At 38.2% G+C, this 12,990-nt stretch overlaps 1 protein-coding gene across 2 annotated transcripts in view; it reads left to right on the top strand.

Moving 5' to 3' along the window:
* paplna (papilin a, proteoglycan-like sulfated glycoprotein) overlaps positions 1 to 11,990 on the top strand; it is a 97,938-nt gene extending 85,948 nt beyond the window's left edge. For both annotated transcript variants that reach the window (XM_077238570.1, XM_077238571.1), the window contains 7 exons: positions 3,435 to 3,562; positions 3,884 to 3,956; positions 4,065 to 4,205; positions 5,902 to 6,029; positions 6,729 to 6,837; positions 6,926 to 7,101; positions 10,140 to 11,990. In XM_077238570.1, coding sequence (XP_077094685.1) covers positions 3,435 to 3,562; positions 3,884 to 3,956; positions 4,065 to 4,205; positions 5,902 to 6,029; positions 6,729 to 6,837; positions 6,926 to 7,101; positions 10,140 to 10,312 — 928 coding nt within the window. In that variant the 3' untranslated portion in view covers positions 10,313 to 11,990. The remainder of the gene's footprint in view (positions 1 to 3,434; positions 3,563 to 3,883; positions 3,957 to 4,064; positions 4,206 to 5,901; positions 6,030 to 6,728; positions 6,838 to 6,925; positions 7,102 to 10,139) is intronic.
* The last annotated feature ends 1,000 nt before the right edge of the window (positions 11,991 to 12,990 follow it).

The following is a 12,990-nucleotide window of genomic DNA, read 5'->3' as shown; positions in this document are numbered from 1 at the left end:
TATTTAACATATGAGCAGAAATTGGCGAACAAAAGCTTATTTGATGTGACAGTAGTCTATTTTACTGTAAAAAACATTATAATCTATCCAAAACTAGTCAACGAAATCTTTTCTAAACATTCATATTTCGTCTGTAACATAGTTTTTATGCACTAGTTTGCGATTAGAATAAAGGACTTAATAATAAAGCATTTACTATTCACAATCCTCAGCTGGATCCGTTGCTCCTCGAAGTGAAACTGAAACCAGCACTTCTGAGATAAATTTTCCATTATATTACTATCACGCTATTATTATATTCCTCAGCAGGATGACGTAAAGTACATGAATCTGATCAAACTTGATGTGTTTTATCGAGTTTTGTGGGTGTTCACAGGTTTACATGGATTTCCTCAGATCATTTGCATTTCAATAGCGCATGCTCTCCGTGGATGTGTTCACATTAGCAGATAATGAGTTGCCATGAGAACGACTGACATCTCTCTCTTTTCAAACAGATTACATAAACAGAGAATATTTGTTTTCGTTTTGAATTAGTTCATTTAAAAGTAGACACTTAAATGATTATAAAGATATATTGCTCTTGCCTGTGTGACTAGTATTCGCTGAGTTTTGTTTAAGTTTAGAGACGTGCTCCAGAAAAAAAGTTTACCGAGACGGAGAGGCAGAAAGCACACCCTGTTTATTTTCTTTATTTTACAAAAGCACAATGTTTTGTTTCGATTGTAAGTGGGCACATAAAAAAAGACATTTAACAGTTATTTTTTTTATATTTCTTAAGTCTGTATGACCATAAATGGAGTATTTTAAGTCTATTTTGCTGTTATCTGAAAAAAATCCAGCAAAATGCGCCGGAGTGTTTGTCGACGCCTTTGTTGAAGACATGGGATGAGAATGGTTTCCTCCATGATCCGGCGGGAAGACACAGACCCGACTGTCACATATTCCAACCTAAATACAAGTCAATAAACCAGTTGCGAAAAATAAAACTTTGTCTTACCTAATTTTAGTAGCCGTTGTCTCCCTTCCTTGTACCTGACTGTGATGCATTACAATCCTCCATCAAGAAAGTTCTATCCATGTTATTCCAAGCTGTTTGCCCTTTTGAACTATAATAATGATTGCTTGTTCAGTGCCATGGGCGCTGATGTTACCAGCATTATTTATTTGCTATCATCTCTGTGCTCTCTGCACCAAATCTGAACCCAAAAACTTTAAGATTAAACAAGACGGTGTTATGGTAACGTGGTTTACCAGGAATCACGGGAAGACGATGAGGAACTGGAAATAGGAATTTATTCAAACAAAAACTCAGGAGCCACAACACGCGTTATAATACAAACAAGAATGGACCAGGAATAGGGAGAAACAGAGGGTTTAAATGCTTAGGGAAACAAAGGAACATAATCAGGAGACACAGGTGAGAGACATGATGATAACAGGACACAGGTGCTATAACTGAAGACTAATGAGGAGCGGGAAAATTAAGAAATAGGACTAAACCAAAATACTAAGAAAGGGGGAAACACAGAGTCTAACTCTCACAGTACGCCCCCTCCCAAAAAGGTGCGTCCTCGCTCCGTATAACATCAATGGGGTGGGGGGGTGGCTGGTGCCCTGGAGGCTGAGGAGGGCGTGGTCTGGTGCAGGAAGCCTCCAGGGCGGAGCAGGCTGTGCAGGAGGCCAGGGCGGAGCAGGCTGTGCAGGAGGCTAGGGCGGAGCTGGCAGTTCAGTGGACCAGGAAGGAGTAGGTTGACAGGGCGGAGAGGACCCTTCGGGTGGCCATGGTGGAGAGGACCCTTTGGGCGGCCATTGCAGAGAAGACCCTTCAGGTGGCCATGGCGGAGAGGACCCTTCGGGTGGCCACGGCGGAGAAGATCCTTTGGGTTGCCATGGCGGAGAAGACAATTCGGGCGGCCACGGCGGAGACAGGTAGCCACCCCAAAATTTTCTTGGGGAGAGTGACAGGCTCTGGGACAATCTCTGGCTGGGGAGTCTCAGGCTGAGCAGTCGGGACGTGAACAGTCTCAGGCTCGGTGGGTATGACGCGGAGCGTTGAAGGCTCGGGGCTGGACGGGACCAGCGGTGAAGGCTCTGGGCTGGACGGGTCCAGCGGTGAAGGCTCTGGGCTGGACGGGTCCAGCGGTGAAGGCTCTGGGCTGGACGGGTCCAGCGGTGAAGGCTCTGGGCTGGACGGGTCCAGCGGTGAAGGCTCTGGGCTGGACGGGTCCAGCGGTGAAGGCTCTGGGCTGGACGGGACCAGCGGTGAAGGCTCTGGGCTGGACGGGACCAGCGGGGAGGGCTCTGGGCTGGTAGATTGTGTTCCAGATCAGGGATCGACACTCTCCAGACACCGGATGACAGTTTCCCTCCAATTCAGTCCAGTGGTGTCTGAGAGGTCGATCTGGTGGTGATAAGTGGCCCCGATCTGGAACAAAGTACAGAACCTCTCATCGTCAATGTTGCTGTGGACGGCAATGCTGACAAACCCCTTGACGAACGAGAGGAAGTGTTTGGCATTTCTCAGCTAAGACGATTATTTTGACCCCGTCGTCCATAGGGTGGTTCCATTCTTCTGTTATGGTAACGTGGTTTACCAGGAATCATAAGGAAGATGATGAGGAACTGGAAACAGGAATTTATTCAAACAAAAACTCCACAACACGTGTTATAATACAAACAAGAACGGACCAGGAATAGGGAGATACAGAGGGCTTAAATGCTTGGGGAAACAAAGGAACATAATCAGTAGACACAGGTGAGAGACATGATGATAACAGGACACAGGTGCTATAACTGAAGACTAACGAGGAGCGGGAAAATTAAGAAATAGGACTAAACCAAAATAATAAGAAAGGGTCTAATTGTCACAGACGGTTCATTCATATTATTATAAAAATGAGAGAAAGTGTAAATCACGGCTTGGCGGAATAAGTCCCGCCTTTGAAGTAAAAGAGCCAATTGTCAATTGGTAAAATCATTGTGTCACTGCTGAAGCTCTGGTTGCCATAGGAACATATGATTTAAATAACTGTTTGCGCACCATTTTTAATATATATATATAGTTCTCTTTGGACAGACAATACTAAATATGACACACAATTTCACACAGAGCACTTGCTGAAGGCACAGAAACTGACTTTGTTTGGTCTGGGTGGGCTTTATAGCTTCCTGGTCACCTTCCCATGCCATTGGACATGTGCTCCAAGTAGCAATCATGTAGAGGCATTCCCATAGTTTTGAAAATTCAGACGCAGCATGAGTTCCCTTGAAAGGGAACATGTAATGCACATGTAATCGAATATGAGCATAGGATGACAATGTTTATATAAACAAAACTTTCAGAATCTGCAATTAGATTGGATTAATTTGGATTGAAGACTGTAGCTTAACTACACACAAACCTTGGTTAAAACTGTGCATTGATAATTTAGGCATCAGCAGCAGTCAGATGGCTCTCTGTTGGTGGGTCCCATCACATTGCAGGACTCTGGATGGTTTCTGTGTGTGGCCACAAAAGACCGTGAGAGAGATCACCGCTACATTTACCTGTCTGCCTCAGGTTAGCTCTATCCTATCTGTTTATTTACTTACTAATCATTTATACTTCAGTTGATGCTCGCAACCGTCACTATAACTATTAATTGCAGGGTTAATGATTTAAACAAACCCTTGAACTATTAAACATTAATAGTGAGAGTGCTATTACTTTTTCTTAGCTTTTTTCTTACTGGAAAACATTTTACCTGGTGTCTGATAATATAATAGATAATATAATATCTTTTGACTTGGGCCAATGAGACCCACCTAGCAACCACCCACAATACAACAACATTTTTTTTTTCTTACACAAGGAAATATTTTCTTTCACTACCAAATACAGGAACATCCCAGAATGGTGCAGGAATATCAGAGGTGGATTCTTCACAATCATTCACATCACATTCATCTTCCGGGTACAAGACATCAATCATTAAATGACACACTGTTGGTTTTTTAATTATGCAGCACATATTCTCAATCATACTTGCATTACTCATCATGGCCCTTGTTTTTTTTTTCAGGTTCAACATTGAGCATTCGTCACTGGTTGAGGCTCGAGCAGGTCAGACAGCCAAACTGCAGTGCAAAGTACTGCCGGTCTCTGCCATGCATGCGGTCACCATTCACTGGAGGAGAGCTGGACAGCCACTCAACTCACTCAGGTATCTTCATTTCAGTTCAAACCCTTCTTGTCATATATTTTATCGGATGTGCCTTTCTTTTACACGGCGACGGCGTTTTTGAGGCTTAAAAACGCAAAAAAGTGAAACCACCCTCCAGAGTGGAAATCTTAAAAACGATCCACCGTCGCGTTCCCATCTAAACAGTAAAAACGCAAATCTGCTCACTGTGGCTCTCGTCGCGTACATGTTTACGTCACAGGCATGCGCCATTACAGGAAAATAACCCCAATATGTCGGATTATTTCCATACGTCGGACCTTCAAGTTGCCATAGCAGCTCTGATAAACGTACAAGAGTCTTTTCAGCAGTTGTACAAAATATTCTCAGATATTGGTGTTGTTGTGTCGCAGTGCTTCACATTGCCACCGAGCCACCTGGAGTGCATACTACATCGAATTTCACACACTTTTGCGTCATCATGTGCACGCGGATTTCTCCCCGATAACGCTCGTCTAAACGCAAAATAAAAAGTGATAACGCAACGCCACTTTTGCGTTTTCTCCTCAGATCGTTTCCGTGTAAACATAGCCTCAGTGTCCTTGATTTTCCCTAGTCGTGAGGCAGGATCATTACAGAATCATGTTTTGTGTACAAGCGCATGGCCAATTGTTTGGGCCGTGTGCTTGTTGTCTCGTTACGTTACCCCGCCCCCTTGTTATGCGTGTCTTGTCATTAGTCTAGTTGGCTTCACCTGTCCTCGTCATTAGTGTTCCCCTATTTAATCCCCTTGTGTTTGCTGTCTTGTGCCGGTTCATTGTGATTCTCAGTGTGTGTATCCTGTGATACAATACCTGTGTGTAGACCTTCCCGTGAGTACCTTGTGAAGAACTCTGTCTTGTAAAATCCTGATCTTGTTGCTGTTGTTAGTTATTTGTCTAGTTATCTGTCAAGTCTTAGTCTAGTGTTGTTAGTTTTTGTTTTTGCCCACCAGCCTTGTTTTGCCCCATCGTGGGTTTTGTTTTCCCTGTTTTGTCTGAATAAAACCGTGTTAATTGCATACTGTCTGCGATTGGGTTCATCTCCCCACATACCATAACACTTCTAAAGCAGCATCCTACCCTCCTTGGAACCTTACAAGTGAATGATTTAGAACGCTAAAATTTATATTAATATTAATTAGCCTAAAAACTACAAAGATAATTTTTTAATACAAAAAATAAAACAACACTTTAATAATTTGCATTTTAATTAGTGCCATTAATATACTCTTAGAGTTTTTGTTAATACCTTTAATTAGTTAATTGATTAATTTAATTAATGAATTGAATTTATATTTTCTGTTCTCTTTTCAATTTAGTAACTTTTTTTAGTAATTTTGTTGTCTTGTCATTTTTAGTATTTTTTTATTCAAACTATAGTTTTATTTAGTTTTAGTTAGCTTAGTTTTAATTATTTAATTATCAACTTTAAACGAAAATGAGAAATGTTGCCTTAGCATCTTACTAAAATAAAGTAATTTTACATTTTTATTTTGGATTTTATTTCAGGTAATGTTAATAAAAATGTTTGTTAAGGGTTTAGTTTTAGTTAAAGATAATAACCCTGATAATTTGTGGAATTCAAGGAAATGCATTATCAACTTTTTCACTGTAGTGCATTCTGGAATTTCCTTCTCTGTGGTCTCTTATTTTTCTGTGACATCTAATGAGACGTTGAATGTTGTCTCCTAACACAGGCATTCTCAACACTCTGATGGCACGTTAATGATTAACCAGCTGACGTCAGATGATTCAGGGGTTTATACCTGCACAGTCACGGACACCCAACAGTTTGAAGAACGTCAAATCCAGCTCAAGGTTTTTGGTGTGTATTTGAATAATAAGCACCATATTAGGGCTGCATGATTTGGAGGAAAATCTAATTGCAATTTTGATTTAAAATATGATTAAAAAATTTTTTTTTTTAAGTTTGTTGTGATTGTTTGCTGGGCCAAAATTGTATGGTGTTATGTCAACCTGGCTATAATGTAATAATAATTATTATCATTAAAACATTTTTTTTGTTATTATATTGTTATTGTTATTATTTATGTTATTATTTTGTTGTTATTATTATTATTACTTTTAATATTTAAGAAAACTAATATAAATAATTTTATTTTACTTTACAAATGTAAAATTACAAGTCTTAATTTCTACGTTTTCAAACATTAAACCATTAAACTTAACCGCAGGAGCCCTTAAAGCTTCTCTTTTGTTGATAAGCGCTTCTCATTACAAGTATGTAATGTTTGTTCCCAAATGCACATTAAACCGACTCAAACTGTGACTCAAAAGAAAACATAGGATCATGAGCTGCTTGTGTGTAAATGTGTGTGCTGCACTTCACTCTGAAACATGCAGTGCATATATTTATTCAATTAGATCACAACCTCTACGATTTAATAAATGCACTAAAACATATCAAGAGTTTGATACTATTTTGATTAATGACGCAGCCCTTCAACATACTCTCAATTTCTGGTCTTTGCAGTATGCTTTTAATGTTTTCCTGTTTCTTTAGGGGACCTCAGGATCACTAAAGCCCCCACAGACATCGATGTGCCGCAGGGCACCACTGCTCAACTGCCCTGTGTAGTAACAGGAGAAAATGTGAATGTTGGCTGGTCAAGGTCAGTTCAGAGAACATGGTTTGTATTTAAGTGTGAATAAAGCCTACATTGTACATCTAACATGACAGTGCCTCATCTCTCTGGACAGGAATGGTGTGCCAGTGCGACCCGACGGGCTTCGTGTGCATGTGTCGGCAGACGGGGCGCTCATACTAAATAATGTCCAGTCAATAGATGAGGGTACATATACCTGCAATGCTTACACTGGGACGTACTCTGTCAGTGCAGCGGCTGAAGTACGACTGGCCAAATCACCTCAACAAGGTCTGTGAAGTGAGGAGAACGAGAGATGATATAAGCCGTGTTTCCATTACAGATTTGCGCAATACTTTTTGCGATATTTTCTAAATGTCGATAAAAAACTATTGCGAAATGATGGCATTTCTATTAACCGATGTTATGCGACTAAACGTCATTTTTTCCTCTCACGATAAGTCATTCCAAAAATTATGGCAACGGATGTTGGTGGGTTTATGTATATCTCAGCCACCACACTAGCCTGTAGCAAATTCGCTCTAAGAAATATTAATAATCAATAAGTCGTTATAATTGATTATGAATATTTGGATCAGTTAATAGAATTAACTTAATGTTGTAAATGAATATTACAATCAATTAACCTGTTTGTCCCGTGAACACTCAGTGTTAATTGTTTATTAATTTTAAGAAATGTACATTTCCGGGGCATGGGAGATGTCTTTCTTACTTTACAGTACTACTAAGAGAAAGTAGTCAAAATCTGTGATTAGCGACTCCAGTATATGAGCTTGAGACACAGACAACATTACGTGTGACATGAACAAGATTTTATTAACTGGACTAAACACTTAAACTACTCTAATACATGCATACATTTTTCCAAGGGAAAGAGAGCTGAAGCAGAATACAGGAAAGCAAGAAATGATAGCATTGTTTGAAATGCATCAGATCAACAGCCTTGAGCAAACCATCAGTTTAGTTCTAGCACGCCCTTCTTAAAAAGGGGTAAGGATACTTAATGTATCTGACTAAGTTTGATGCTTGCATGTCTCGCCCATTTAAATTAAACTGTCCTGATGCAATTTGTTGAGGCTCCACTTGATCTTTGCTGACGTGGTCTTGATGAGAGAGAACCAGTGGGAGTCAGAGGGTCTTTGGTGAATGGAAAGACAAGGCCACAGCCTGGCACAAGCTTGGGGGTCCTTCGAAAACTTCTAGTTCAGCATAATCTTCAATAGGATTTCAGAAAGGGACTAAAAGACTAAGAGAGCTGATCTTGTGATCAGTGATTTTTAAAGTGTAAAGGGTGAGTGAGCCAATAAGAAGTTGTCCCTTTAGAGGGAGATTTTACGACCCTTTGTGTTCGAGCAAGGCATTTGAATATATAATTTGATTGGGTGTTTAAGAAAAGGAATCTTCAAGATTCTTTATATACCCATGCGTCACAAAGTTAGCTTAATGTAAATTAACAAATGGGGAACGAAGATTGGAGTTTATAGAGACTAAACATCCCAGACATATGATTTTGGTTAACCATAGTATGCTAGTCTGAAACATTAATCCATAAGAGTTTACAAGAGTACATAGGCCAGACCACATAAAAGGAAAATCATGAGATGCGAATATTAGATACACTTTATACATATTCTGACGTGGTTATATATAGAATAGAAGGGTTTATTTATCCTTCTCAGCAAGAATTAAGTGGGAGTCACAGCCCTCTGCAAATTCCTTTTTGGGGTTGTAAAAAGTCTTATCAGTCTTAATGTGTCCTGTAACAGGACACCGGCTTCTGCCAGTGTGTTAGCTTCATTTGTGATGCTAGTTTTGGGGGAAGCTTCATAGACCTTTGTTGGGAGAGTGAGTTTGCTGGATAATTCATTTAATACAATGAATAATTTGTGTGCGTCTGATCGGTCCAGATGCTACAAGCCATTATTTTTAACGGAAGGAGACGTAGGCGTATTATCACAGCATTAAAGGGTTAGTTCACCCAAAAATAAAAATTCTGTCAGTATTTACTCACCCTCATGTTGTTCCAACCCCGTAAGACCTTCGTTCATCTTCGGAACACGAATTAAGATATTTTTGATGAAATCTGAGAGCTGGATCACTCCTCCATAGGCTTCTTGAGGGATTGAACTTGCCGGCCTCGAAAAGTTATTACAGACATCGTTAAAATAGTCCAAGTGACTACAGTGGCTCAATCTTAAGTTTATCAAATGACTAGAATACTTTTTGTGCGCAAAAAAACAAAAATAACGACTTAATTTCAACTATTCATGTCCTTCTCTGTGGGCCTCGAGTGAGTTCACTAGTGTAAAAGCGTAGAGCTTCTGTTGTTGTACGTCACACACATCACCCACATGACCAGCGTCGGCGAATAGTGAGCCTACATGTGACGTAGCTCAACGCTATTACACTAGTTTAACTGACTAAAGGGCCAACAGAGAAAGTCGTTATTTTTGTTTGTTTTTGCGCACAAAAAGTATTCTCGTCGCTTGATAAACTTAAGATTGAGCCACTGTAGTCACTTGGACTATTTTAATGATGTCTTTAATAACTTTTCGAGGCCGGCAAGTTCAATCCCTGAAGAAGCCTATGGAGGAGTGATCCAGCTCTCAGATTTCATCAAAAATATCTTAATTCATGTTCCGAAGATGAATGAAGGTCTTACGGGGCTGGAACAACATGAGGGTGAGTAAATAGTGACAGAATTTTCATTTTTGGGAGAACTAACCCTTTAATGGCAAGGAAAGCCCCTTATACTTGTGAGTGGCACATATGAGGAGTTTCTGGGTGTTTCTCCCTCATATCTGCTTCAAGGTCTTGATAAATTATGGCATTTCTTTGTTGCTTAGAATCCAGTATTCCCATGATACTTTTGTCTCTTATGAGTTTAATAAAGAACTCTGTCCCGTCTTTTGTCCAAACACGCCACACATTCTGTGAAGAGTGATTGACTTTTACGTACATCAGGTTACCTGTAAATGCCCCCAAACTTTTTTTCTATTGCAGTTTTGCGAAATATTCCTAAATCCGAATTGCCTGAAAAACCACTTTATGCGAGCGTAAAAACTTGTTTGCGATACATGGGAATTTTTGTGTAACTGACGTGTTTCCATTGGGCGTATTTTCAATTCTCAGTTTAGCAATTTGAAGGGTAATGGAAACGCAGCTAAAGAAAAGCTTCTCTGCAAGTTTTCCACATTTGCAGAGTAGCCATAATACACAGTTGCTATGCGGACATCCTCATTTAATGATCACCTATACTTGTGAATGCATTTTAATTTGTTACATTTAGTGTCTCATTCTCTCTGTAGACTTGGACGGGAGTCAGGGCTTGGCAGCAGACTGTGTGGATCAGCCTGAGTTGGCGAACTGTAAGCTGATAGTGTACGCGCGACTGTGCTCCAGCCAGTATTACTCCAGTTTCTGCTGCTCCAGCTGTGCCACATATGCCAGGGACAAATACAGACCTAGGCAAATCAGATAGGTCATGTGCAATGAATCCAGCAGCCTCATTGGTCGATTCAGACTCACCTCATGATTTAACATCAGCATCACCGGCTCAGATCAACACACTGACCTCAGATCTGCAGCTAGTGTCAGACTGAACTTCACTAAGTCAAACTGATGCATTCAGTATTCCAGCCTCATTCAGATCAGAGTTTATTTATCTTTGTAATATACAGTATATTTTTGTTTTATTGTGTAACTATGAACTATTTTTGTGAAAAAAATGAATGTTCAGGATTATTAACACTGTAAACACAGAGATATCAGTCTCTGGTGTTATATAGTGAATTAGAATATACTAGCAGTTGGAAGATAACTGATAACATGCAACTTTGATAGGAAACCCTTTCATGTACTTTAAATGTGTAGATTGTAGTGATGCATCGAAATTTAGACAACCTAAAATATTTAGATGAAAATTAATTTTAAACATGTCAGATGTGAGAACACTGCTGTTTTCAGGTGATCCTTGAACAAAATTTCACCAAACATTATTTGTTGCCCGTCTCCCATCCAATAATCACAGTAAGCTTTGTGCTGTTACGTGACAGATCTCTGTAGTGCATCAGTTCAAGCGGCTCGTGAACCGATCATCTCTCCCTCTTTACTACTAGTTGCAGCACCAAATAAATGTGTATAAAGGAGTGTTGAAAGATACAGTCCAACTTTAATCATGTCTCATGTAATCACTCAATTAGTGTTTCAACCGCAGAAAGACAACAAAAAAACAGCTTGTAAACATTATGTCACGGAACATCACATTTACCTCAGAAAAGCCATTCAATGACCATAAAATCGATAGTCACTTAGTAAAAAAATAAAGAATAAATCAATGAATTAATTGATAAAGAATTAAAAATAATTCTAGGACCATTTTGAGAAATATATTTACTATATTACATATTCTTCTTTATATTTTATATTCTTTATATTTTTACTTAACCTGATATATTTTCATTACAGCCACCATTTAAATGTTTATATTTTAACAATGAATTGGAGTAGGCTATAAACACTAATTATATCAATAAAAGAGTTGAAAACTGCCATGACTAACTGCAATTTAAATGTTTATATACAACTCAGTTTATATGTGAGTGTTAATTGTTTGGTACATTTGATTGATTAATTAATTGACTAATAGACAAATTTGAATTTTGGTTTTAAAACTTTAATTTCAGTGTCAGTGTTTTGGAACAAAATAATTTCGATGCATCTCTAGTTTGATTTTTGTAAATAAAGATTAATTGATTTTTGTAAGGAAAATGTGAGTTTAAATTTCTGTTTAAATATTAATGCCAAAAAAGTCAAATAAGTGATCATGACATAAACCAGTAGGCCTAAAAACCAAAGAAGGGTCATTTTCATTGAACACTTGTCTTGATTGGGCATTATGAATTTGTGCTACTCACAAACTATAAGAACATGAAATATAAAGTTTATCATGAGTGACACAGATGAAAATCCCTGCGTTTCTTATGTCTAGCATGAAGGAATGTCTCGACAGAAAGCTGGAATTGGTTGGGTTTTTACAGCTGTTCTCATTACATCCGCCGATAGCTCATTTACTTGTTTGTTTTGATAATTTTGCTATTTAAAACCCATGATAACTCTGTTGAATGAAGAAATAAACATTTAGACATTGTAAATACAAATTGTTATTTTTTTTTTAATTTTCAAGAAAAAATTTACAATAGTGCAAACACATCTTTTAGAAATCTACAACATTTCCAACAATGTAGATATTAAACAAGGAAACTCATTCGTGCACAATCATATGACAAAAATGGAAAGAGCTAAGCAAAGAAAACAAAATAAACAGCAAACAGATATTAATCATGGTACATGAAAGATCTCATCATATTTCTTCAAAAAAATAAGTAAATTTTCTATTATCAATTATTCTTAGCAATTTGATTAAATATTTTACTTCACATAAGAAATCTTTAAAATTTTCTTAAGAAACCTAAGTAAAACTTTTGCCACAAGGATAAGGACGTTAACAGTAGATTCTAAAGATTCCTTTGGGTTTTCAAAAAGACATATGACGTCCTAAATAGATCAGCAATAAAAATTATGTTTTTATTAAACCATTTATTAAAAAAGATTGATCAATTTCTAATTTTGATATCTGAATTATTCAATAAGATGGTTTTGTGGGGGGAAAAGTTGTGGTTGTAAACCAATTTCCAGGCTTGTTGATGAAATCTATCCAATTTAATGAGTAATTTACCGGTGGAGTAATTAAACTTCATCAAAAGCGAAAGGCCACCTACCCTTTTAAATATATTATTAGGGATGAGATACCACATAATCTGACCCAAGCAAGCATCTCTTCAACCAATCCATTTTGAATGTCTTGTTAGTATCATCAAAATTCAGGACTTCAAGACCCCCCTCACTTCTTTTGTTTGCTATAATATGTTTATTCAACTTGTGAGATTTATTATTCCAAATAAAATCAAGAAAAATCATTATTTTTGGAGGTGTGATTATCTACAGCTAAAGACAGGGAAGGGAACACAAATCTGGATACTCCATCTGCTTTGGATAAAAATACTCCTAAAATTGACAGATCTCTTTGTAGCCAGCTATTAAAAATATATTTTGTTTTGGATAGTCGTGGAGAAAAAATCCGAAACTGTCTGCTAATTA

Source organism: Siphateles boraxobius, unplaced genomic scaffold, assembly GCF_051911475.1.
Source record: "Siphateles boraxobius isolate OS27281-9 unplaced genomic scaffold, OSU_SipBor_1 22, whole genome shotgun sequence".
Taxonomy (NCBI): Eukaryota; Metazoa; Chordata; class Actinopteri; order Cypriniformes; family Leuciscidae; genus Siphateles; species Siphateles boraxobius.
The sequence above is the reverse complement of the archived record's forward strand: the minus strand, read 5'-3'. Positions and strand labels throughout refer to the sequence as shown.